This window comes from Falco punctatus (genome assembly GCF_963210335.1).
Source record: "Falco punctatus genome assembly, chromosome: 10".
NCBI classification, from domain to species: domain Eukaryota; kingdom Metazoa; phylum Chordata; class Aves; order Falconiformes; family Falconidae; genus Falco; species Falco punctatus.
Window position 1 is genome coordinate 15,437,174 of NC_137590.1, and position 21,914 is coordinate 15,459,087.

Genomic DNA, 21,914 nt, shown 5'->3' on the forward strand with positions numbered 1-21,914 from the left:
TATGATATAGATGTTATGCAAAATAGATATATTTGCATGAAGGTACAGCTCCATTTTCAAGCAGCCCCTCTAACCTTCAGTCAGCCTCTCACCTTCATATTTCAGCGCAGAGCCTAAAAACCAGGCAGACATAAAGCACAGAACAATTTGACACCTGCAGGTGCAGGAGGGACAGCTTCACATGAAAACTGGCTTGAGCCTTCAGGGTGGAAAAGGGATTTTGGCAGTTTAGTTCTGGTGCTCTTCACCCACAGGTACCAAGAGCGGAAAGTGTGCGTACGATGCAGCAAATGCACAGGATTGCGGTGCAGAAAGAGCAGGTGGCAGTGGGAAACTCCGCCTGCCAATGATACTGTGTTGCTTAAGTCTAAGAAATTGTGTCCTTCCATGACTTCTGCAAAGTCTTCATTTGCATTTTAATGGAACTCTTTCTAGGAAGGTGCTGCTTGGACTCTGTTGCAATATAAAATAAAGAGGTAATTAAAAACATGCTGGAGTTAAGACATTTCATTTTCATTAATCAGGTTTACTCATAGTCTTTTCAAAATTAAAACTATTTAGGGTACGTAGGAGGGAAGGGGGGGAGGAAAACACATGACGGAACATCTGTTTATTTAAATTACAGATTAAAAAGTGGAAAACACACTTTTTGTGAGGGGACATCCTAGAGATTAAAAGCACCTTGCAGAAATGGATTTTAATAAATGAAGAGCAGGTACAGAAGTCAGCTCCAAGGTAGGTCTGCCTACTTCAAAGCCTGAGATGAAGTAAATATATAGGATGAGGGAAAGGAAACCACGGAGGAAATTTTTAAACCTTAGGCACACAATTATCCAGGCAATTACTGTGATTAGACACCTAAGTCAGTTAACTATGCAAATAAATGGCCAACCCCAGTTACTCATAGGTATATTTCCCAACTGGGGGCACAGTCACGGTAGGAAAATGCAGGCAAACAGTTTGCAAACATTTTATCTGCTGGACCAGCTCCTGCTTTCACCATCCAGCACCCGCGGATTTTAAGAACGATTCCACTGCTCGCCACAGCTATCGTACGATCATCAGCGCTGACTTCCTCCACGCTCCAGACCTATCCTGTCCTGTTAAGCTCTGTCCTTTGAAATATAGGGCACTTTCTGTCAGATCCTTCAGCACGACAGCCAGAAGGGCAAAATCCTGCCCTTTGTGGCAACAAGAGGTTTTTCATCGCCGGATTTGACGGCCGACAAGGAACTGTGATCTCCATTTCACAGCGGCAGAACCTTTCTCCAGACCTCCCAGCCGTGCTCTCCAGCCATTGAGCCGGGCCAGCGCCCCGCTGCCCAGGCTGGTCAGGGGGCTCTGAAGTCTGCAGGGCTGCAATTTTTTTTTTTTTTCCACAGGGGGTTGCGTGAAATATGACTTGTTTCTTAAAGAGAGTGGCGAAGTGGGTTTTTTTTGCCCCCTGCGAGGTGCCGAGGGGGCTATAGCGCGGCCCAGGCAGCGGCCCAGCCCCGCCGGGAGCACAGGCTCCCGTGAAGAGCGAAGCCCCGGCCTTCGCCGCGGCTGTTGCTCGCCCCGGCCCGGGCGCGGCGCCCAGGGAGGCCGCGCTGGGCCTGAGGGGACGCACACCGCCGAGGGGAGCCCGCCGGCCGCAGCGGCGCGCCTCCTGCCCGGGCCAGGCGCACCTGCTGCCGCGGCAAGGGCAGGCAGGAGGCGCCCCGGCGGGCCCGGGGCGGCGACCGGCGGGGTGCGGACCCGAGGGGCAGGAGCGGGGGCACCCCCGCCCTCCGCCTCAGCCCTGTCACCGCGCCGTCCCGTCGTGCCCCGCGCAGGCGAGCCCGGGCGCGCGCCCCCACCCTCCCTCACTTCCGGTGTCCGGCAGTGGCAGAGCCGGCGGCGGCGCCCCCGCTCCCCCGGCGCAAGAGGGGGGGGGGAGGGAGGGGGCGTAGAAAAGGGCGGTGCTTACGGCGGCCCGTGGCTCCTGCCGCCCAATCATCGGGCGCCGATGGGCGAGAAGGGGCGGGGAAAGCGCCGGCACGCGCCGCACGGCACCACCCCCCCGCCCGCCGCGGGCTCGCGCCCCGCGCGCCCGAGGGAGCGGCGGGAACGCGCCCGGGCGCCCCCCCACACCCCCCCCCGCCTCCCCCCTCAGCCGGCTTCTCCCCCCCCCCTCCTCCGCCCTCCTCCCCCCTTCCCCTCCCCACCCGGGAGGAGAGGCACGGAGTGACCGACGGAGCCAGAGCTCCGGCCGCTCCGAGACCCCGCTCTCCTCCATGGGGCCCAGGTAAGCGCGCCGCCCCCCGCCCCTGAGGCGAGCGGGGGGTCGCCATGGCCGCCCGCCCCCTGAGGCGGCAGCGCCGGGCCGCCCCCATCCCCGCGGCCGCCCTGAGGCGAGGCGAGGCGGACAGCGCTTCGGGGGCGGCGGGGAGCCCCCCGCCCGCTGCTCCCGCACCGCCGCCTCGTTTATTATCAGCGATATTATCCCCCCCAGCCTGGCACCCTCGGCTGGGGCAGAGCCTGCCGCCCGCCGCGGGGGGAGCGGGGGCCGATCGCGCCCTGCCCGCGGAGGGGGCACGGTGCCTTCTTTGGGACGCGATGTCTTATTTGGTGTGGGTGGATGGCTTAACTTGGTAAGTGGCAGGGTTTAACCCCCCTCCCCCGGCCCTCCCCTCCCCTCGCTCCTCCGCCCGCCCCCCCCCCCCCCCCCTCCCCGTAACCTCCAAAAGGGGAATTTTCCAGCTGGTAATTTCTGCTGCGTCAACACCCAGCTCAAGGGAGAGGAGAAGAGACAAGGGGGCATTTTAACAGCAGCTCCACTTGCGAATAGCCAGCCTCAATCCCGGCTCCAGCATTAAACCCCTTTCCGCCCCCTAAAAACCAGCATCCGTGCAAGTTGGACCAAGAGTTTGTCAGGAGTGTGGTTCAAAACTGCTTGGAAAAAGGGATGAGGTAATAATACTGGTGAAGCATGTTGTATTTCTCTCCTTCTGCCGGTCTCTCTTTCTCCCTCTCCTCTCCCTCTCTTTCTCTCTCTCTCTTTTTTTTTTTTTTTTTTTTTTTTTTTTTTCTCCTTTAAAAGCCAGGCCTGTTTTGGGTTATTGTCTCCCCCTAAAGCCAGACATAGATCGCCTGGCCTTGCCTCCATTTTAATTGCAGGCTGAAATGGGAGAAGTGACCCTTTTTTTTTTTTTTTTTTTTAAAAAAAAAACAACCCTCAACAAGCAAAAAAAAAAAACCCTTGGAAAAAAAATACTGCTGTTCCTTTGGGGGATATAGGTGATTTTTCATAAGGCCGTAACAAGTGCAAAAGTGGCTGGAAATGTTTTCTGTCATGCTGGGAAACTAGTGAGGTGTCCTCCCCTCTGCTCCCCCAAAGAAAGTGTGTGTAAAATTTGGCCGTGGGGAGGAGGAGAGGTGCTGCGAAAGGTGCTGGGAAAAGAAGGGGTTGTGCTGCTGGATTGCCTTTGTGTCTCTGTAAATAGACATGTCAGTTCCCAAAGTAATACAAGTAGTGTCTGATAACTCAATCCCAGATGACAAATAGAGAATGGAGCAGATTTTCAGGACTGTAATAGTGGGAGGATTTCTCTTTTGAAACAGAGGAAAAAAAGAAGCGTTGGTACCTCCTAAGGAGGTTCTTCACGGGCGCTTTATTGTGAAGCAGAGCGTTCGGATGAAATCCAGAGATATAAACCGATATTTATTTATTTTTGCACCTGACATGGGAAAGATAAACAAAGGAGAGTTTAACAGCTTTTTAATGAATTCCTCATGCTTTTTATTTTGCAATCTCAATGATTCATTTGGCAGGCTTTACAGGACCGGATTATTATCAGCATTGTTTAAAGCCATGCTAATTAGGAGATGTGTTTAGCAAACAGTAGTATTGTAGACACCTGTACCAAAGTTCCTGCATGCATTTTAATTGCATCACTGGTATCATTTTTAGCATTTAGTCACTGTAATACAGATCTAGGTCTCAGTTCTTGAACTCGATCAAGTACTCTATTACAAGTGTGGATTCTCTATGTACATAGAGCAGCCCTGCTACTAATGCACTAAATGTATTTTCTCAGAAAGGAGGGGGGAATATTTTATTATTTTTTTCCCCTGTGGGGATTAAAAGGAAAAGCTGCATTATCCAGGATCGGTGAGAAAAATGAAATTTTGAGGAAGAAGCTTGATGTGGCTGGATAGCTCTTCCACTTTTTATCAGTACCTTGCTTGAACATTTTATGTTTTTATAGCATCTTCTAATTGGAAGTAAAATGTGACTTTCCCCTTTTAAATTCTGTTTAGCTTCCCTTACTGTTTGTCAGGTTTTATATTTTGAAACCTTTAGTGATGGAAAAAATGGGTGGAGTGTATTATTAGTCACAATATTTTCAACATGTGGCAAGGAATTACCGCTTTAAGGTGTTTTTGGGGAACTGACAAGAAATGGGCAGAGGAGCCTGCCCCATGGGCTGGAGGGAGAGCTACAAAATGGTATTTAGGGGAGCTCCCAGACATATGTTCCTGAAAAATATTACGTGGTTTGGTATGTGAGTGGGATAACTGTAATTGAAACAGAAAACTAGTCTTTTGGTTTTGATGCAGCCTGTCCAGGAGGGGGAAACTCGCTCACAGCTAAACTTCTCTCACAGTAGTTTTCATAGACTTATCATTGGTGTAACTGAGTTAATTTTAGTGTGATACCAAAAAATGTGGTATTATAATAATTCTAAGATTCGATGTTTATTCATATACTTTAATGCTGCTTCATTGTAGAGTGTGTAGGATTGAGCCTTTGAAAACATGACCTGTACATGGGGTTCTTGGAGACTGAAGAAAATGGGCCATTTTCTCCCCATGGTCTTGGTTTTCTGGGACAGTTGTACAACAGTGGATATGTTCTTCACAAGAGGATATTTTTTTTTTTTTTTAATAATTGGAAGTGCTTAGAGGAAAACCAGTTTAGCAGTTTCCCCCCCATCCCCAGCAGTCCTCTGTCAAAAGGAAAAATGCCTCATGTTTGAAAGATGTGTTATTTGCTGTTAATATGCCTGATTTTCCTCTGTTAACGTGTTGTGTTGCTGTGAGGTTGAGCATATTCTTTTCGTCTTTGCTATCCACTTGTGTGGATTTTTTTTAGATATGTGTTTTTGAAGTTTCTAAGCAAAGTTTCCTGTCCTCCCAGCAGTGCAGCAGCAGGCTAATGCCCAATCCAAACTGTTATTGCTTGCTTTCAGAGCAGAATTATTTCATAAACAGCTTAGCCTTTTCCCAGGATGTTTTTCCCTTCGTGTTCTTGCCAGTTTTACTGGCTGCTCTGTAACGCTCTCTAGACTCCCCCTAAACTGGTAAAAAGCATTCACAGGGGTTTTCCTTGCTCCTGTGTGCTTAGTTTAATGGGCAAACAAAAGGGCAAGGAGAGGGCTTAGTTTAAGTCTTTGAAGAGCTACCTGCAGTTGTAATGGTTATCCCACATGTCCGTTATAATTCCCAGGAGCCAGCAATTTGTGTCCATTCCTGGCTGTGAGCATACCCTAGAAAATTCTGACACTTTGGCACAAAAGGATTAATGCCGTGTTTATATTTTGCTTTTGGCTTATGACTGGCTAGAATATTTTTAAGTGCATGGCTCTACCTGTGTTTTATGTGTGTGATATTTGAAACTTAAAATGTATTAATAGTGAAAGCATGCATGCTGTAGGGTTGTCTGTAGATAGCAGGGGTCACGTTAGGCGAGAGTACAAGGACCTACCATGGCTGCGAGACAGAGGGAGGTGTTTGGTCTGCGGGAACTGCTGCGATCCTACTCCAGACCTAAGGATCCCCGTGAGCGTTTTTATGGTATTTTGGTCAAGTACAATGACAGTCAGGACTCCAGTGTTAAAATTTGCTGCTTCAAAACGTCACTTTATTCCTTCTTGAGGACTTCTTGTTTCACTAGGTGATATGTTTGTGTTACAGCTCCCTTAAATACAACCTTCAGTAGTTGGTTTCCTCAATTCCCTCTAGATCCTTAGCCCTTTAGGTGGAATGAGATATAAAAATGTGTGTTGTTTGTTGCAAGACTTCTTTCAGTTGAGATGCAAGAGGAAAGAATCTCAATTTCCCTGAACAGTTCAGTAGGTTTCTGGTTCTTGTTGCCTCAGTGTATTTGGATACACGGGGATGTCCAGTTTGGAGGGATAGGTGCTTGGGATTCAGTTCCTATCCTACAGCTGTTGCCTGAATGTGCAGGCATCATAATGGCTTTTTGTTGGTCTCCTCTTCTGTGAAACAGAGGTGCTGGGGTTTCCTCAGCTCTTTCAAAGCATTTTCTATTAACACTGATGAAAAATCATAGTTGTGCCAAAACGCTTACTCTTGGTAAATGCAATCTAATGGGAAGTCCTCCCTGAATTTCCTACACAGTGTGGTAGAGTTCAGAGGCTCGCGGGTGGGGTTTTGTGTCCCTTACCAAGTCAGCTGTGGCGCAGTTATTTTCTGAACAGTTGCTTTAACTTTCTTTCATACCCATGTATTTAAGAAACATCAGACTGCTGTTGAAACATTGGTTTTGAATAGCTTCTGAGTGCTTCGCAGGCAGGATGAGATCCTTGACGGTAATTCTAATTAGATGGAAATGTGTTCCACTTTGTGGTGTTTTGTTGCGCGGAGGTAAGGGTGTACATGTGTATTGGAGCCGGTGGCGCAGCTGCGGGAGGAGCGAGGAGGGCCTTGCTGAAATGTAACAGGTAGATGCTGAGTTAGAGATGAAATGCACCTTTCTGCCTTGCTTTTTTGTGATGTGGCTCCCTTTTATTTCAGCCCATACGGTGATGATCCCTTCTGTCCCATTACTTGCTTGGATATGCACTCGGGAAGAAAAATATTCTGCAAGTGTTGGAAGTTGCCTAGTGTTCACTTTGTAGTAAAACTGAGTTGGGGTCTCCTGTAATGGAGGGAGGTAATGAGGCGTCAGAAATATTTTACAAACACAGCTACTAGTTCGTGTGTGGATTAAAATAAACTTAGTAACAAGAATGTCAGAGTGTGTGCCAGGAACTTAGCTGCTTAAGAACCCTACTTAGAAAAGTGAGTAGGGTTTTACATATTAAGGAATATGTTTATGTCTGTGTATACTTAAATACCTTGTTATCTTTCCTAATTATTTCCTCATCATGTGTTGAACAAACTGCTTATTCCATCCAAGCGAGTTTGCTTCCTGGTATTTCTCACCTTGTGAAGAAGAACTCTGCAGAAATAGTTGTTATTTCAGGCAGTTAGCTCATTCTCTTTGAGGAAAGGGTTCAAGAAATGTGCACCTTTTGCACTAATATACCATTGGAGGAAATACCTTCCTGACTAGTGCTCAAATCGTCCTCTGAAACAGAAGAATCGATGGTCTGTATTAGCCATTCGGTGCTCAGAATACCCAAACCTGAAACCAACTAATTTAAGTACTGTTAAATGAAGTAGTCAGGATGCAGTACTGCTGAAAGCCCTGCCACTATAGTATTGGAGAATGAGGTGTTGGCTAAATATAAAACTAGTTTATTGACTTCCTTCTTATTACCACTGTACCCTTCTTGGCTTTGCTCCACTGTCTTTTTTTTCTTTTTTTTCTTTTCTTTTTTTTTTTTTAATAATAGTTGATCAAATTGGGATTCTGAGATTTACAATAAAAGGTAAAAAGGGATACTTACCCAAGGCACTAAGTGTTTGTATTGCAGATTACACAAACAAAATTAGATTGTTCGCAGAGTACCTTGTGTGTTATCTTTAGTTTTGCACTGGTTGATTTTTTCCCTTTTAGATTATTCCTGACCCCTTATGTCTGCCTCTTAGGTGCTCTTTTGGTTCCTCCCACTGCTATACTTCTCTTTAAAAATCACCTCATGATTCTTCCTCCTTTGGCTCCCTCCCTTTCTACGTACTGAGTTTGGGAACTTTAGCAAAGATCCCCTAGTTAAAAATCCAAAAAACAGTGAGAAAGTTTTGGGGGAATCATTCTTCAGGGCAATTCCCAGTGTGATATGCTTGCAGTTCTTCAATCCTTTTTTTTTTCTTTAAGGTGCTTTTTATGTTGTGTCTTGACTAATATGTGCACAAGGGCAAAGTCTTTTGCTTAGATTTCTTTTGTGACTTTTTTTTTAAGTGGAAGCTTAAGATCTTGTAGGAGTTAATGGCACTTGGATGGGTAAGTGTCACAATAGCCATAGGCATTTGGATTTTTTCCAGTTGTTTTTTAATCTTTACTAGAGTAGCAGATACATGTGTAGCTAAATTCTTGTATTTTTTTGGTATCACTAGACTTGTCAAGCCTGGTACCCTGTAAGGTACTTGTTTTTTTAGTGCTGGCTAGCTCTTCCATCTTTTGTGTTCTGCAAGGTCTGTGGCATGGTTCTCTTGGTGCAACCAGATGAGAGAGAATGGAGAGCAAAAATAGGAGAATGATACAAGCAACTGTTTCGGTACTGAGATGTAGCTCTTCATGATGGAGAGACAGGCACATGGACATAGTTGGAAGTTATGGAGAAATGAATAAGGGAAATGCAGAGGAAATGCAAAGTGCAGTGGAAATATTACTGCAAGTAAGCATTTTGAACTAGAAGCTTGCAGCTAGTGCCCTGTTGGAAAGGTGCATCCTGTTGTATTAGCAAATTGTAACCAGTTGGAATATTGTCTTTTGGAGTATTGTCTTTTGGGCTGTGTAGATTTTACAGGCATGGAAGATAAAACTTTTACCTTCTGTTAGGTATTTGCATCTTTTTCTGTATCTCTTTGGGTTTTCTTTTTCCAAAATACTTCAAGTTTTGTAAGAGGAGCAAACTGCTTTGCTTAGTACCGTTGTGCGTACTGCTTTTTAACTTGAAGGTAACACTGGCTTTTGAAGACTGCGATTCAGTCAAGTTGGCTGGGAATAGAATTCAGATATCTTTTTTTTTTATATATATAATGTGGACACATAATTTTCCTGTAACCTTAGGCAAATGTTTTGGTTTGGGGGGGAATCGCTGTAACTGTGTGGTTAGATTAATAGTAACCCCATTTAAACTGTGGATGACAGGTGCCACAGAAACATTAACTGAAACTTTATGATGTTAACTAGAACAATGTTAATTGTTTGGAATCCTCATATTTCTGGGGTTTTTACGGTGACTTTATATATACTGGCTCTTTTTAGTGACTTCTTCAGAGCACTTCTGTCTGGAAGCATAGTCAGAAGTTGTTAATAGTCTTAAAATTTGTGTGTTAAACTTCAGTTAACACAGGCTAAATAATTTTTCCTGTATGCTTAGTTATAGAAATCTGTCTGAAGATTTCTTGTTGGAAATGGCAGTGTTGTAAATATGCAGTTATTTTAACCGCTGCTTGTAATTTTGTGACGCTGAATGCTTTTTCTATTAAGTTAAAGATTAGATTTTAATTTTTGCCACCTATTCTTTCCATTCCCAAATACAGGACATGTGATGAACCTTTTGGAGCTTGTTACCAGGGGCCAGTCTCCTCTCTTCATTAAAACATGTACTGTCCTGCTGTGAAACATTGTGACGTTTATTTTTGCTAACAGGAAACATTTTCAAATATTGGTAAGTTCTCAGCATTTAAACATATTTTTGTGATGTGGTAAGGGAAGGAGGAGTAGCTGGAGATAATGTCATGAGGGCTTACTGTTCTTTATAAATTTGGGCTTAACATTGATAACAAGGGCTCATTTAGGAATCTTACCGAGCTGCAAAAGCTGAAGAAATACCTCTGGCTATTCTGCTCCTACCTTGTGGTAGGGGTGCCTCCATTAATCATGGTCATTTGGTTCTCATCTTGTCGATTAGAAGAGGAAAACAGGTGCAGAGCTCAAAGCATAAAGAAAAAAATGCAGAGTAGTACAAAATAATACAGGTCTCAGCTTTACTGTTCTCACCAGACTATTCTGGCTCATTTTGTGCTCTGGGACAGCAGCATAAATGAGAGTCTTAACAGTAACAGCCCTAAGTCTAAGTGAAAATACGTATTACTTTTACACTTCACTAACAAAGTAATTTCCCATGTGTCTGTTGGTCTGGCTCCTTCGCTCTCCCACTTTATTTTTTTTTTAACTGTCTAAATAACAGGACTAAAAAGAACTAGCCAAAACAATTGCTATGGAGAAGCAATCAGAATTAGAGAAAGGCAAGACTTGGCAGTCTGAAATAGAAATTGAGAACAAAGTCAATGGTATTTGATTTAGTTGGGTCGTATTTGTTTTCAAGATTTTCAGTTCTGCGTGTTGCCATAAAGAATGCTTGGATTTTCCTTATTACTACTTTTATTTGTTAGATATGTTACGTCACCATATATTATGACATAAGTTTGTATTGGAAAAGCTTTCTTAATTTTTTTATCTTCTGATGTTTTCTTTCACAATCTGTTACTACAGAAGGTCGGTCTTGAAATCAACAGTATTGATTTATAGGTCATTTTTGTTAAGAGAGCTAATCTGTATATTCAAGGTGTCTGAAATGCAGAGATGAGAAGTATATGGCAAATACTTTGCTGTAATGGCTAACAGTATATAAGCAGTATAAAGTTTTGAATAAAGCATAGTCAGAAATTGTAGTTGAAGTTAAATGTTGCAAATGTAGTGAATATGCTATTCTGAAGAAAATAAAGCCTGTTTTATATAAGAAAAGCAAGTGTACAAGATGATAGTTACAGTGGATACATCCTCACTGACAAAAAACCTTTGTGTAGGTGAACTACTTCTTTGTACCTTGTCGTCAGAAACAATAGTGTTTCATCTGAGAAGTCTACCTGTGAATGTGCCTTACTACACATAAGTATCTATATTTTACACAGATTTTTCAAAATCTTGGGGCTCTTTAGTCCCTTAAATTAGAATTCTGTTAGCTAGCTGCAGCTGGCAACTGAACATTTCAAGAAGAAATTCTCTTGAATATTCCATTGCAAACTCCTGTCAGGAGTTGTATTGGTAGCTTTTTAACCTTGATATTTTATAGGTCAGATAAGGTGAATTAGTGCCCTTCGGGCCACAAATGTCTCTTCAAAAAGTCATTAAAGTGAGAATGTTTTGAAAAGCTACCAAACAGGAAACCCCGTTGTTTCAAGGATCTGTTTGAAGTTCCATTATCTAAAATTAGACTTTTTTTTTCCCCCATACTTTTAAGAAGTAACTCTTGTTTTATTATTGCAAAAATGTAACCAGGCTTTAATTATCTGCAGTGTATTGATATGTTTTGAGTTAAAATTTTTTGGGGGATTCATTAAGTCATAAAAATAGGGGTGTTATAACTGAGCTTGGAGGGAAATGACTTAAAAATGCACCAGTTGTTCAGTAATCTTGTAGTTTAATGCTAATAACTTCTGGTTTTCTTTTTGTAATAGTTCTGTCTTTCTCCTACAAGAGTTCACACCAGTGCTATCAGGAGGTCACAGAACAGTGCACTACCTGTGCTGCCCTAGGGCTGTTGATGTCCTCAGCTGTTGTAGGAGAAACACTAGACCTGGAACCCAGTTTGTTACTGGTAAGAAGTAATTGTCTTGGATTTCATTTAATTTTTTAACATAAGAATATTTTTTTGGCTGCTTTCACTAACAAAATCAGTAAAAATCTCTTCAGTGCTTATTACTTTAAGAACGCTGTAGCAAAATGCGCATCTCTGGTCTTTTTTGTGTTGTTTTTTTCCCTCCTATTGCTAGCTTTACAGTTTCTAAATTGCTAATTCTAATTTCTCATTGCCCTCCTTCCAAAATGTGGAGGCTAAGAGTTTTCCCTTAGCTTTCACTTTCAGACCTGATTTTCTCTTTAACTTCTTCAAGTGCTGTCAGAGGTAATGAAAGTTCATAAATGGATTTTTCCAAGATACCTTCAGAAATCCTGTCTTTTGGCTGCACCTTCGCAGTGTTCAGCTTCTACACACTAGCTGGCCCCATAGCATCAGGTAGACTGTTTGGTAGGTCAAAGTCCACAGCCAAATCGTTGGTTTAAAAGTTTTGGAGTAGAGAGTGAAATGTTTAATGATAGCTCCCTGTTATTTTATGTTCTGCTTATTGGAGTTAGGTTTTGATTATGGTTCATGTTTGGGTTGAGGAAACTAAATTTTAACAATACGGTGAATGAGTAAAGCGTGTAGTGTTTTGCACTTGTTCTTTTTGCTGAAATTGGCCACCTTTGAATTCATAATTGCATTGAATCTATGTATTTTCATGGTAGAAGCAATTGTAAAATGATGATATGGTCTTAAATATATTTCCTGACTAAATGTAACCTGGACAGACAGGGAGTCGAAGGCTCTTTGCCTGCCCGGAGAACTAGGAGTTTGAGCAAGTGATTTCCTTGTCAGCGTGTTTACAGCTGCTGAAGGTGCAATGCTTGCCCTGCTGCTGCTGTTTGAACTTCACTTAAGGTCTTTCTGGATTTTAACTACTACAGAGATGCTAAATGGAGATGTTGTTTTAATGCTGTTGATGATGGGATAGTGTTGGCTTGAAATTGGAGAAATTTTAGTGAATCATCATCAGGCAGGTGTTAATTGAATATTGGTAGGGGCTTGGTTTTTTTTTTTTTTCTTTTGCCCTACAATGAGAATTGAGTGGGCCTCTCAAATTTGATAATAAAAATATTAACTAGTATTTTTCTTAAAGTTCACTGAAAATCATTTGCCTCCCAAATTCTTGCCTTTTCTGTAATTCCGTAGTATTTCTTGAATTGAATGACAGCACACTTATTTTCTTTCTGTGACTCCTAACTCGTAAGGATGAACACACGCTGTTGGGCTGTAATTAAACATTCTTATCCCCAGTCATAAGGGAGAAGTGGTCCAGTGTTGTTTTCATGAAACTGAGTTGTGAGTAACCTCTTTGGCCCAAGGGTCTGGTCTGGTCTGTTTACAAACATCTGCCTGTTTCTCTCTGAATTCAGAGTTGTGGTTGGAATGACCAACTTAAACAGTGAATGATCGGTTTCATGAGTCAGAATAGGGTAGAAGAGTTTCTTTTTTGGCAAACTGTTCATAAACTATTACTTGCATCTAATTTGAACAAAGCTGAACATACAAATATAATTTTGGGGTATCTAGTGTCAAGAAATGAAAACTTTTCTAGGATTGTGTGCTCTTCTTCCTCAGACACCCTCATGATAAAACACTCTGCTGCTGGGGACTTGCACTTGTAAAGCTCATGAGCAAAGTCTTTGCGTGAAGTGTTCATCCTTTAATATGCCCAGTAGTTTGCCTTTTCTCTCATTTAGGAGAGTAAGTATAGGTGCTGTCCTTTCAGTTGCTAAGGTTACATTTGGGTTTCTTGTTCTCCCTTCTTTTCAGCCCAGGGCACAGGGATAGGAGGAATCCTATGCATTTCTGTTGTCTCTAATGGGATAAAAGTGAAACTTGTATACACACTGTGTCCTGGGCAAGGAGGCGTTTCAAGCCCAATCTCACCTTACAGAACTCCTTTGCAGAGGAATTTTAAAAATGTTGGAATGTCTTGGGAGTGGAGACATGGACAGAACACAGGGGAAGCAGAGAAGTGGGGTGTGTTTGTTGGTTTTTTGTATAATAAACCATTGGAGTGAATTTGAGTTCTTCTTTAATCTTGTTTTTACTCTTCTCTGAAGGGGGAGGGGGGGAGGAAACAACACATTTTTGGTTACATTCCAGTTGGCATGTTTTCTCTGGGGAGCATAGAGTGGCTGGTGGAGGATTGCACTAGTGATTATTTTGGTACTCTATAGCTTGTGTCCTTAATACTAAGTGTAGAAACATGTTTAGAAAATTGTACAGATTAAGTGTCTTGTAGTTTAAAGTTTGGTTCACTTATGTTCTGAGAGCGCAAAAAGTAGATAAACAAAAACCCGCTACCAACAACAAAAATCTGAAAACCCCCTCTAGTCCTTTTTTTTTTTTTCTTCTTCCTTTTTTCCTGTTTTCTTTCTGAGTGAAGAGAGTTTATTTTTGTCCCTGCTATTTCCCAGGGGACTGTACTATAGAGGGTTTCATGTGTGTACTTCATTTCTTGTCTGTGGCTTTTTGTCAAAAATAAAATAATGCACTGAGTTTTTTAGATGCAATGCATTTGTACCTCTTAATTTTATGGGTGTTGAGATTTTGGTCAGGAGACATGATGGGTATGTATGCAAGAGATTGGCTTTGTAAGTATTACTGGTTACTCTTTTTAAAACCTTTCCTACAGTACGTGAAGATTGTGTTTGTTTAGACTCTTGTCACCAGGTGATATTTTCATGTTCAAATAACTGCTGGTAGTACAAAATAAACAGTTTTCATATATGCTGTCTTTGTAGAACTAGATTCATTCTAGCTAGGGTTAAAGATTATATAAATTATTAATGCTTACTTTAAGACCAGGCTTTCGAAAAGATGAACAATAAAAAGCTGGCCTGTATCTTAACAGAACTTTGCATGAAAGTGGTTATTAAATCTGCTCATGTTTTGTTCTTTTTGCTGGTACATGCAAGTGTTGTTTGTTTAGGGACAATTTTTTTTTTTTAGTTATTTTTGAAAAAGTAATAGACTTGAATTACTGTACTGTCTGCGAATTGACTTATGAAGAAAGACTGATCTGCTGCAGTCTGTTTTGTGGAATATCTACAGATGAGCTTTCATGGTTCATTGGCTTCTTGGAAAGCTGTGTGGTGGCCATGTGCTGTCATCACAGGCCCAGGCCTAGAGGGTTTTAGTAGGTGCTCAACACTGAAATCGTTCAGTGTACTAAAAAGCCAAATGAGATAAAATAAAAAATATATCATTGATATTCAAAGTCTAAAAAAATCTTCACAGTTTATTCCATCTTTACCATGCTTCCACTAGAAGTTGGAAGGGTACTGCTTTTCTGAAGAAATCTTTCCACAATGTTTAAGTGGAGATAAATATTGTTACCAGGAAAAGGGGAAAAAAACCCTCAACAACAAGCCACAAAACAGCACGTAAAATTGGAACACAAGAGCACAGGGTTTTGAAGCTTCCTGAATTTTTAACTACTAGCAAATTGCCTTAAATTTAACTTGGATTAATTCCCTAGTGATCCTTGACATTAAACGGATGTGCTGGTTTGACATGGGTAGACAGAAAACTAATTAATTCCTCTGAATTTGAGGCATATTTAATTTTCTCCCCCAAAGACCTCTCATTTAAAAGGTACGATGCTGTAACAAATGTTGAATGTGGAATGTGGATAAGGTAGCAGACCTTTGGACAGAGGAAGATGAAGACACCTACAATAACAATTGCTGGTTTGGAAAATGTTAAATTTTATTGATTAGTCTGAACATGGGAGTATCCACATTATTGCTTGCATACTTGAAAGTGCTACATGTGCCCACTTGTCAGTGGAAAGGATGCTGCTCTTTGGGTGTCTTCCCTGTTCATCTCTCTCTCTCTTTGTACTTAAAGTACATTGGAACAAGGACAAGTTGTCTTCCCTTTCTGTAGAGCAATGTATGTTGTCATTATTTTTATTCTTATATTAATCACATTTTAGAACGTCAGGTACTTTTGCTTTCTTGTCCAAGAGGTACCTACACACCCTCTGCTCTTGTCCCCAGTGTCCTTGGAAATGTGGGCAAGGAAGGTACAAGGACTGTGTGATCTTATTGTTGTGACACGCTTTTGTTCATCCATGGCTTGCCTGGAGGGTGTCTTTTGTCAAGACTGGTGGGTGGGAGGGAGGCCAGTAAGGAATCTTGCATACAAGATTTCTGTGTGTTTAGTAAAAGTCTCTTGGTAGGAAATAGTGTCAGAGAAAAGCTGTTTCCTAGAGATGCTAGCAAGTGCTTCATCCATAAGAAGCACTAGATTAGTTCAATACCTGAACCTCAAACTGGTCATGTCTAAAATCAAAGGTAGCAAGAGGCAAATATTTCTATCTGGGTTGCTGCCATAGGAAGCTTAAACAAAGGACAGGGTGTACTTAAAATAGGCTGTTACCAACAACGAGGGGGACTCCAGCCCACTGAAATAAGCTGAATAAATATCTGAAATGATAAAGAAACAAAATCTGTGAAGAAATCTGTGCAATTTCCAGGTGAAAACATTCAAGAAGAAAAGCTGCTGTTGTATAAATTCACAGAAGCAGGTGAAGACATTGACAAATACTCCTGATGCTAATCTGTATTAAATTGAGGAAGAGAAAATTATCCTTGCAGGAGATTCCCCCACCCCCCTTCAACCAATTCCAGGGAGTGATGCTTTAGAATATAGATTGCAATACCCATGGAGGAACAGCAAAAGGAAATGCCATCTCTGAAACCTTCTGATTGCTTTGTAATTGTGTGCTGTGAGGTTTTCTTGTGTCTTCCTCTGAATCACGTGGATCTGGCAGCTGTTGGAGACAGGATTGGTGATGGACAACTTGCTTTATCCTATGTGGCAATTCATGTTTCCTGAGGGGACTAAGCTGACTCTTCAACTCCTAAAAGTAGATACAGTAGTGGTTTCTGGAATAAAGACAAAACTGAACTGTCATTCTGCCTTAAGAGGTGGTTCTCTCAAATATGAAGACGCTGGGAAGCGGTGGCAGCCACCTTCAGAGCCTTGGTTAGAGAGCTGCTGTGCTGCCTGGTTCCATCACAACCTTTTCAGACCAAAGACATGAAAAATCAATTTCATTTTATTTTTTTCCTTATTTACTCTTGATTCTTGGTTTGATTTTTATTTCATTTATTTGAGATAGAGATGGTTTCTGTGTGAGAATTTGATTTGAGGTCTCCAGGCAGGTTTCAATGGTAAATAGGTAGTGTCACTCAGATACTGTAGAGCTACACTATTATTGACCTCTTCCAGTTCAAATAAAGATGATCAGCTGCTTTGTGCGTTCTGTGCTTAATTCTGTAGAAAAGCTGTATGGATTTGAAATAAATGAACACCAGTTTGGACTGACTGTGTTGCAGGAAGATGGTCCTTCCTCTCTTGAGTGAAGCAAATGCTTCTCAATGATCAGGGACCAGCTGGTCTTGCAAATTAGCATTTCTGACACTGCTGAAGAGGCAGCTCCACTCTTGCAGAACTGGAGAAGCTCGAGCAGGCAATCTTGCATAACTTGAACTTCTGAATCATCAGGTGGCTCTCTAGAAGAAAAGTCCTGTATCATGTATGGTCTGTGGGCTGCGAGGTTGTTTTCCAGCCAATGGTGTTGGCTAAACTGTAGCTATTTTTCTCCTGAAGATGATAATAGTAGCACAGACTAGGGGAAGGGGGCAGAGGTCTTGCGGATCTGTATTCCGCAGTACAGGAAACCCACTTGCATTTGTCAGGAAACTTTCTTAATCATGGCTGTCCTAGGACTGCTGTGAGCAGATTTGAACAGATGGGACTGAATTTGTGTTTGAACTCCATGTATGTTGGAAAGTTGCTTCAAGCTCTCATCAGTCTCCTGATAGTGCTTGTATTTAACCATGTATGCTTCAAGACCATAAGACCTCAGAAGTACAGTGATTTTGGTTTTGATGTGTGTGCCTGCCCATAATTATATTCGGAATTTGGTCTTGTCAGCAGATACCAATTTTACAGTTGTACATTGACATGTGGACCCACATACCAGTTTTACAGGTGGAACTTCTTATATTGGAACAATTTTTTTGAGAGAAAGGAATGTATTTATATATATATATAAAATCCTTTATATTGTGTGGCACCTTGGCATTCTTAATTAGTTGGACTATTAAACCACTGTTACCCAGTATATAAATATGGATAGTAAGTTCCAAATAAGTCATAAAAGCTAGATAAAATGGCAGAAACTAATGCCAAGGAATTTGTAAAGCTGTGGCCACAAAGGTGAGTGTGGACCTGCAAAGGTAGTAACTGCTGAGGTACGGTGTTGCAGAGAACACTTCATCTGTCTGTTCTGGTGCTTCCAACATCCACCCTTAACGCCTTGGGTGTTGTGAACTTGAAGTCATCTCGCTTGAGAGACAGAATGTGTTCATGTGCCCTATACCAGTGAAGTGTCACCTTGGGAGGCAAAGGGCAGGGAGTTTCTGCTGATGCTGAATGGCCACCAGATTAACCTGTGTGGTAGGAATGACTTGCTGAACGCTGCAAGAAACGTACCTGTGCGCTTGTCCATGTTGATGTATCACTTCTCTCGTATTTGTACTTTGCAGGTGGGATAAAATTCAATCTGAAAATATTAGTGCCACTGATCACTGTCAACATATACCCATTTAAGACCTTGTTTCTGTTTTGGGGTGTAAAAGGAGGGTAATTTAGAGCATAGCTTATAAGACAGGAGTCTCTGCCTTTATGCTTTAATGCTCCTGTCATTAACTAGCCTTTTTTGGGGATAATACTGTCAAATTTTATGAAAGATGATCAAAAGTCCTGTGAATTCTCTGCTTGGTGGATGCTTTGTTATTCTGGTCATAAGCATTCTTTCTAAACGTGAATGTTTACGTGATTATTGGAATTTCTCTATGCAGTATCATAGGGTGGTTGTGAGGTGAACTTGGAGATGTAAAACCAAGGAAATAACACACTTTATTGCAAAATTTAAATCTTGTAGCTTATAAGTAGTTAAGATTCAAATAACATTAATCTCATAGTTCTGATCTCTTGCCAGTTTAGTTTGGGTGGGGACTTAGAATTCTGTGATCTGTGGTCTTGGATTTGCCTATGGCTCTTCTGACTTGAAAACAGTATTTATAGCCCCTTAACGGCCATATAGCAAGGGAAATAGCTGGTTTCAATTGGTGTTTGCTGTTTGAGGATTTCAGCTATTCAGTGTGCTACATGTGCTTGTTCCCTTGAGAAAATTGTGTTACAGAGCGCTCTTCAATAGTTTGTCTCCATCAGCATGGTTTCAAGTGTGTAGTACCTTTTTCAAAACCAAACTTCGCTGCAGTCGAACTGTAATCTGACAGCTGTTTTACTCAAGTAACTTAAGACAGGTTTTCTTAGAAATCTGTAGTAATTTAAAGAAATATTTCTCTGGGATGTTATGAGCCACTGGAGGATTGAGCTTTGAATCTAGTCCCTTTTAACGTAAATTATTTGAAGTCTGGTAAAAATAAGCTGCATTGTGTAGTGAATATGCAGTCTTTCTAGACAGTAGTTGTATTTTCTGGCATTCTTTCAAGATGAACCTGTTACTTAATTCGATACAACTTGGGGCTTGTCTCGGTCTTTGAAAAACACATCTGTATGCTTGTATTGGATTTTGTAATACTGTCATTTCCTTCCCAATACAGGACTTGTGGAAGAGGAAACACAAAGATCTCCAAATGAATAACCGAAAGGAAGATATGGAGATTGCTTCCCACTACCGTCATCTGCTACGTGAGCTTAACGAGCAGAGACAACACGGCATCCTCTGTGATGTTTGCATTATAGTGGAGGGGAAGATATTTAAGGCTCACAAAAACGTCCTGCTTGGCAGCAGTCGCTACTTCAAAACGCTGTACTGCCAGGTACAGAAAACATCTGACCAGGCCACAGTCACCCATTTAGACATTGTAACTGCACAAGGCTTTAAAGCAATCATTGACTTCATGTATTCTGCACACCTAGCACTGACCAGCAGAAATGTCATTGAGGTGATGTCAGCTGCTAGCTATCTGCAAATGACAGATATTGTACAAGCCTGTCATAATTTCATAAAAGCAGCTCTTGACATAAGCATAAAGTCCGATGCCTCAGATGACCTCGTCGATTATGAACTCGGAGCCCCTTCCAGCAGTAGTACGGATGCTTTGATTTCAGCAGTCGTGGCTGGCAGGAGTATATCTCCCTGGTTAGCTCGGCGAACAAGTCCAGCAAACTCTTCTGGAGATTCAGCTATCGCCAGCTGCCATGAAGGAGGAAGTAGTTACGGAAAAGAGGATCAAGAACCAAAAACAGACAGCCACGAAGACATTTCATCCCAGTCTCTTTGGTCTAGTGACGTGGGCTATGGGTCTTTACGTATTAAAGAGGAACAGGTTTCACCATCACATTATGGAGGGGGTGAACTGCATTCTGCCAAGGATAGTGCAATACAGAACACGTTCTCGGAACAAGGAGTAGGGGATGGCTGGCAACCCACTGGGCGCAGGAAGAACAGGAAAAATAAAGAAACTGTGCGGCATATTACGCAGCAAGTGGAGGATGACAGCAGGGCAAGTTCTCCAATGCCATCTTTTTTACCCGCCTCAGGATGGCCATACAGCAGTCGAGACCCAAGTAAGTCGTTCTTCTGATTTTTGTGGCTGAAATGAAAAACATTGTTAATTACATCTGTTTATGGTGTCATCTTTTCTCTGAAAAACATAAACTTGCCAGAGACTGAAAAATGGTAGAAACCTGTGTTGCCAGCTATTCAAAAGAATCGAGCACTGTATGGTTCAGGAGCCTCAGTCTCACGGTGTTGCGGGCTGGTTCTCCTCTGAAAGAAGCTGGTAGTTTTGTTTTGGCCTGGAATGTAGGATGGTCTAAATCACCCCCAAAACACCATTATAATTGTTGGAATTAATGAGAGAAAAGGTTGGAATTTGTTAACAGTTGTGCAAACTGATGTCAATGTTGAAGAATTTTCCTTGTGCTGTATATTGATGATGTAATTAGACTACACAGGTGTAATGATCCTATCTTCAGTACTTCCTGATGTTCAGGTGTCACTTTTTCATGTGTAAGAAAACCACCATAGCTTGTTGCTGGTAATTGCAAGACAAATGTTTGGTAATTCGTAAGAGTAATGTGGGGTTTTGAGGTACTACTGAGGCTTAAAATGTGTTTTGATGTGTGACTAGGTGTAGTCTTAGCTGAGTGGCTGCTTTTAAGGTGTATAGCCAGGGAGAAAAATGTTTTGTTGACTTCTTTTGAATCTTCAGTAGTTATTTTTCTGTCTCACGATAACTGTCCTATTTAATGCATTAATCACTGGCAACTAATAGACCCAGGAATGTTACTGATACAGGGGTTTGGGTGTTTTTTTCCTAAAGGACTTTAAGGGAGTGTGGTATTAAACTCTCTCAAGCTGACTTGAAGAACTCAGTCTGTGCTGTGAGTTAGCCTGCGTTTCATTGCATACCAGAATCCAAGTCAGCCAGGAGAAGGGTGTGTGAGGTTGTATGCCCTTATATTGCCAAATTCAGATGAAAAAAGCAGTATAAATAGTACTGAATGTCTGAAGAGTCTTTATGGGCTGGAAAAGGATGTTTAAATTGCCTACATACTGAAGTTTAAATGTGATTTTCATTGAACGGGTAACTCTTTACAAATGTCTTTAGATTTATTATGTTTTACAGTTATCTGCTGCAGCAAGCTTGCATGTAATTATTCTAATTAGCTGATGATAAAATCTAAACGTCAGTTAGAAGAAAAATACGAGATAACTTGAGGTAACAGTGATTTATGATGAATCCTGGTTTTATAATGCATGTATTTTAGGATTGTTTTGAATGAAGGTTCAGCATGGATTGCCTGGTATGCTACTGACACGCAAATATTTTTCACTTTCACGGCATCCCATGAAAACGACTCAATCACTTGTATTGTCTGTGGGGTGTGTGGGGTTTGGACAGGTATAAGAAGTAAACCACACGTGTTGGAGTGATGGGGAAACATGACTACAACTCTGATCGTCCTAGCAAACTGCTTAGAGATTGAATGCCTTTACGTTACTGAAACCAGTGTGAAGTATAAGAGATCATATTAACAGGAAGCTGAATGAAGTTTAGATTATTTAATTCTTAATTGTTAAGGAATTAAATAGAAGTGGCCTTTTTCTTTGCAACTGTTTGCAGATGGGAGGAAGATGGCTTCGGGCATTGACTCAGCACGGTGCTGAGACAGCACATCAGCAGGCACAATCAAGTTACTTGTTCCAAATCTTGCCTTAAATGAGGTTCCCAATAAAAGAGGTGTTTCTAGTGATGGGAAAGGGGAAGCTGAAAGGTGGTGGTTGGAGGAATAGTTTTAATATTCCACTAGTGCTGGTAAAGCAAAAGGAAAAACTGAATAGCAACACTTCTC

At 41.8% G+C, this 21,914-nt stretch overlaps 1 protein-coding gene across 10 annotated transcripts in view; it reads left to right on the forward strand.

Moving 5' to 3' along the window:
* The first annotated feature begins 2,139 nt into the window (after window positions 1-2,139).
* The window catches only part of ZBTB46 (zinc finger and BTB domain containing 46), a 59,655-nt gene continuing 39,880 nt past the window's right edge, over window positions 2,140-21,914 (forward strand). Inside the window, exons 1-5 of one of the 10 annotated variants that reach the window (XM_080405710.1) lie at window positions 2,142-2,266; window positions 2,751-2,931; window positions 9,418-9,545; window positions 11,338-11,477; window positions 19,154-20,123. In XM_080405710.1, the coding sequence (XP_080261836.1) occupies window positions 11,424-11,477; window positions 19,154-20,123 (1,024 nt within the window). In that variant the 5' untranslated portion in view covers window positions 2,142-2,266; window positions 2,751-2,931; window positions 9,418-9,545; window positions 11,338-11,423. Of the gene's footprint in view, window positions 2,613-2,750; window positions 2,932-9,417; window positions 9,546-11,337; window positions 11,478-19,153; window positions 20,124-21,914 lie in introns of those variants that run through there. The other 9 variants (XM_080405707.1, XM_080405713.1, XM_080405716.1 and 6 more) reach the window with 9 other exon arrangements.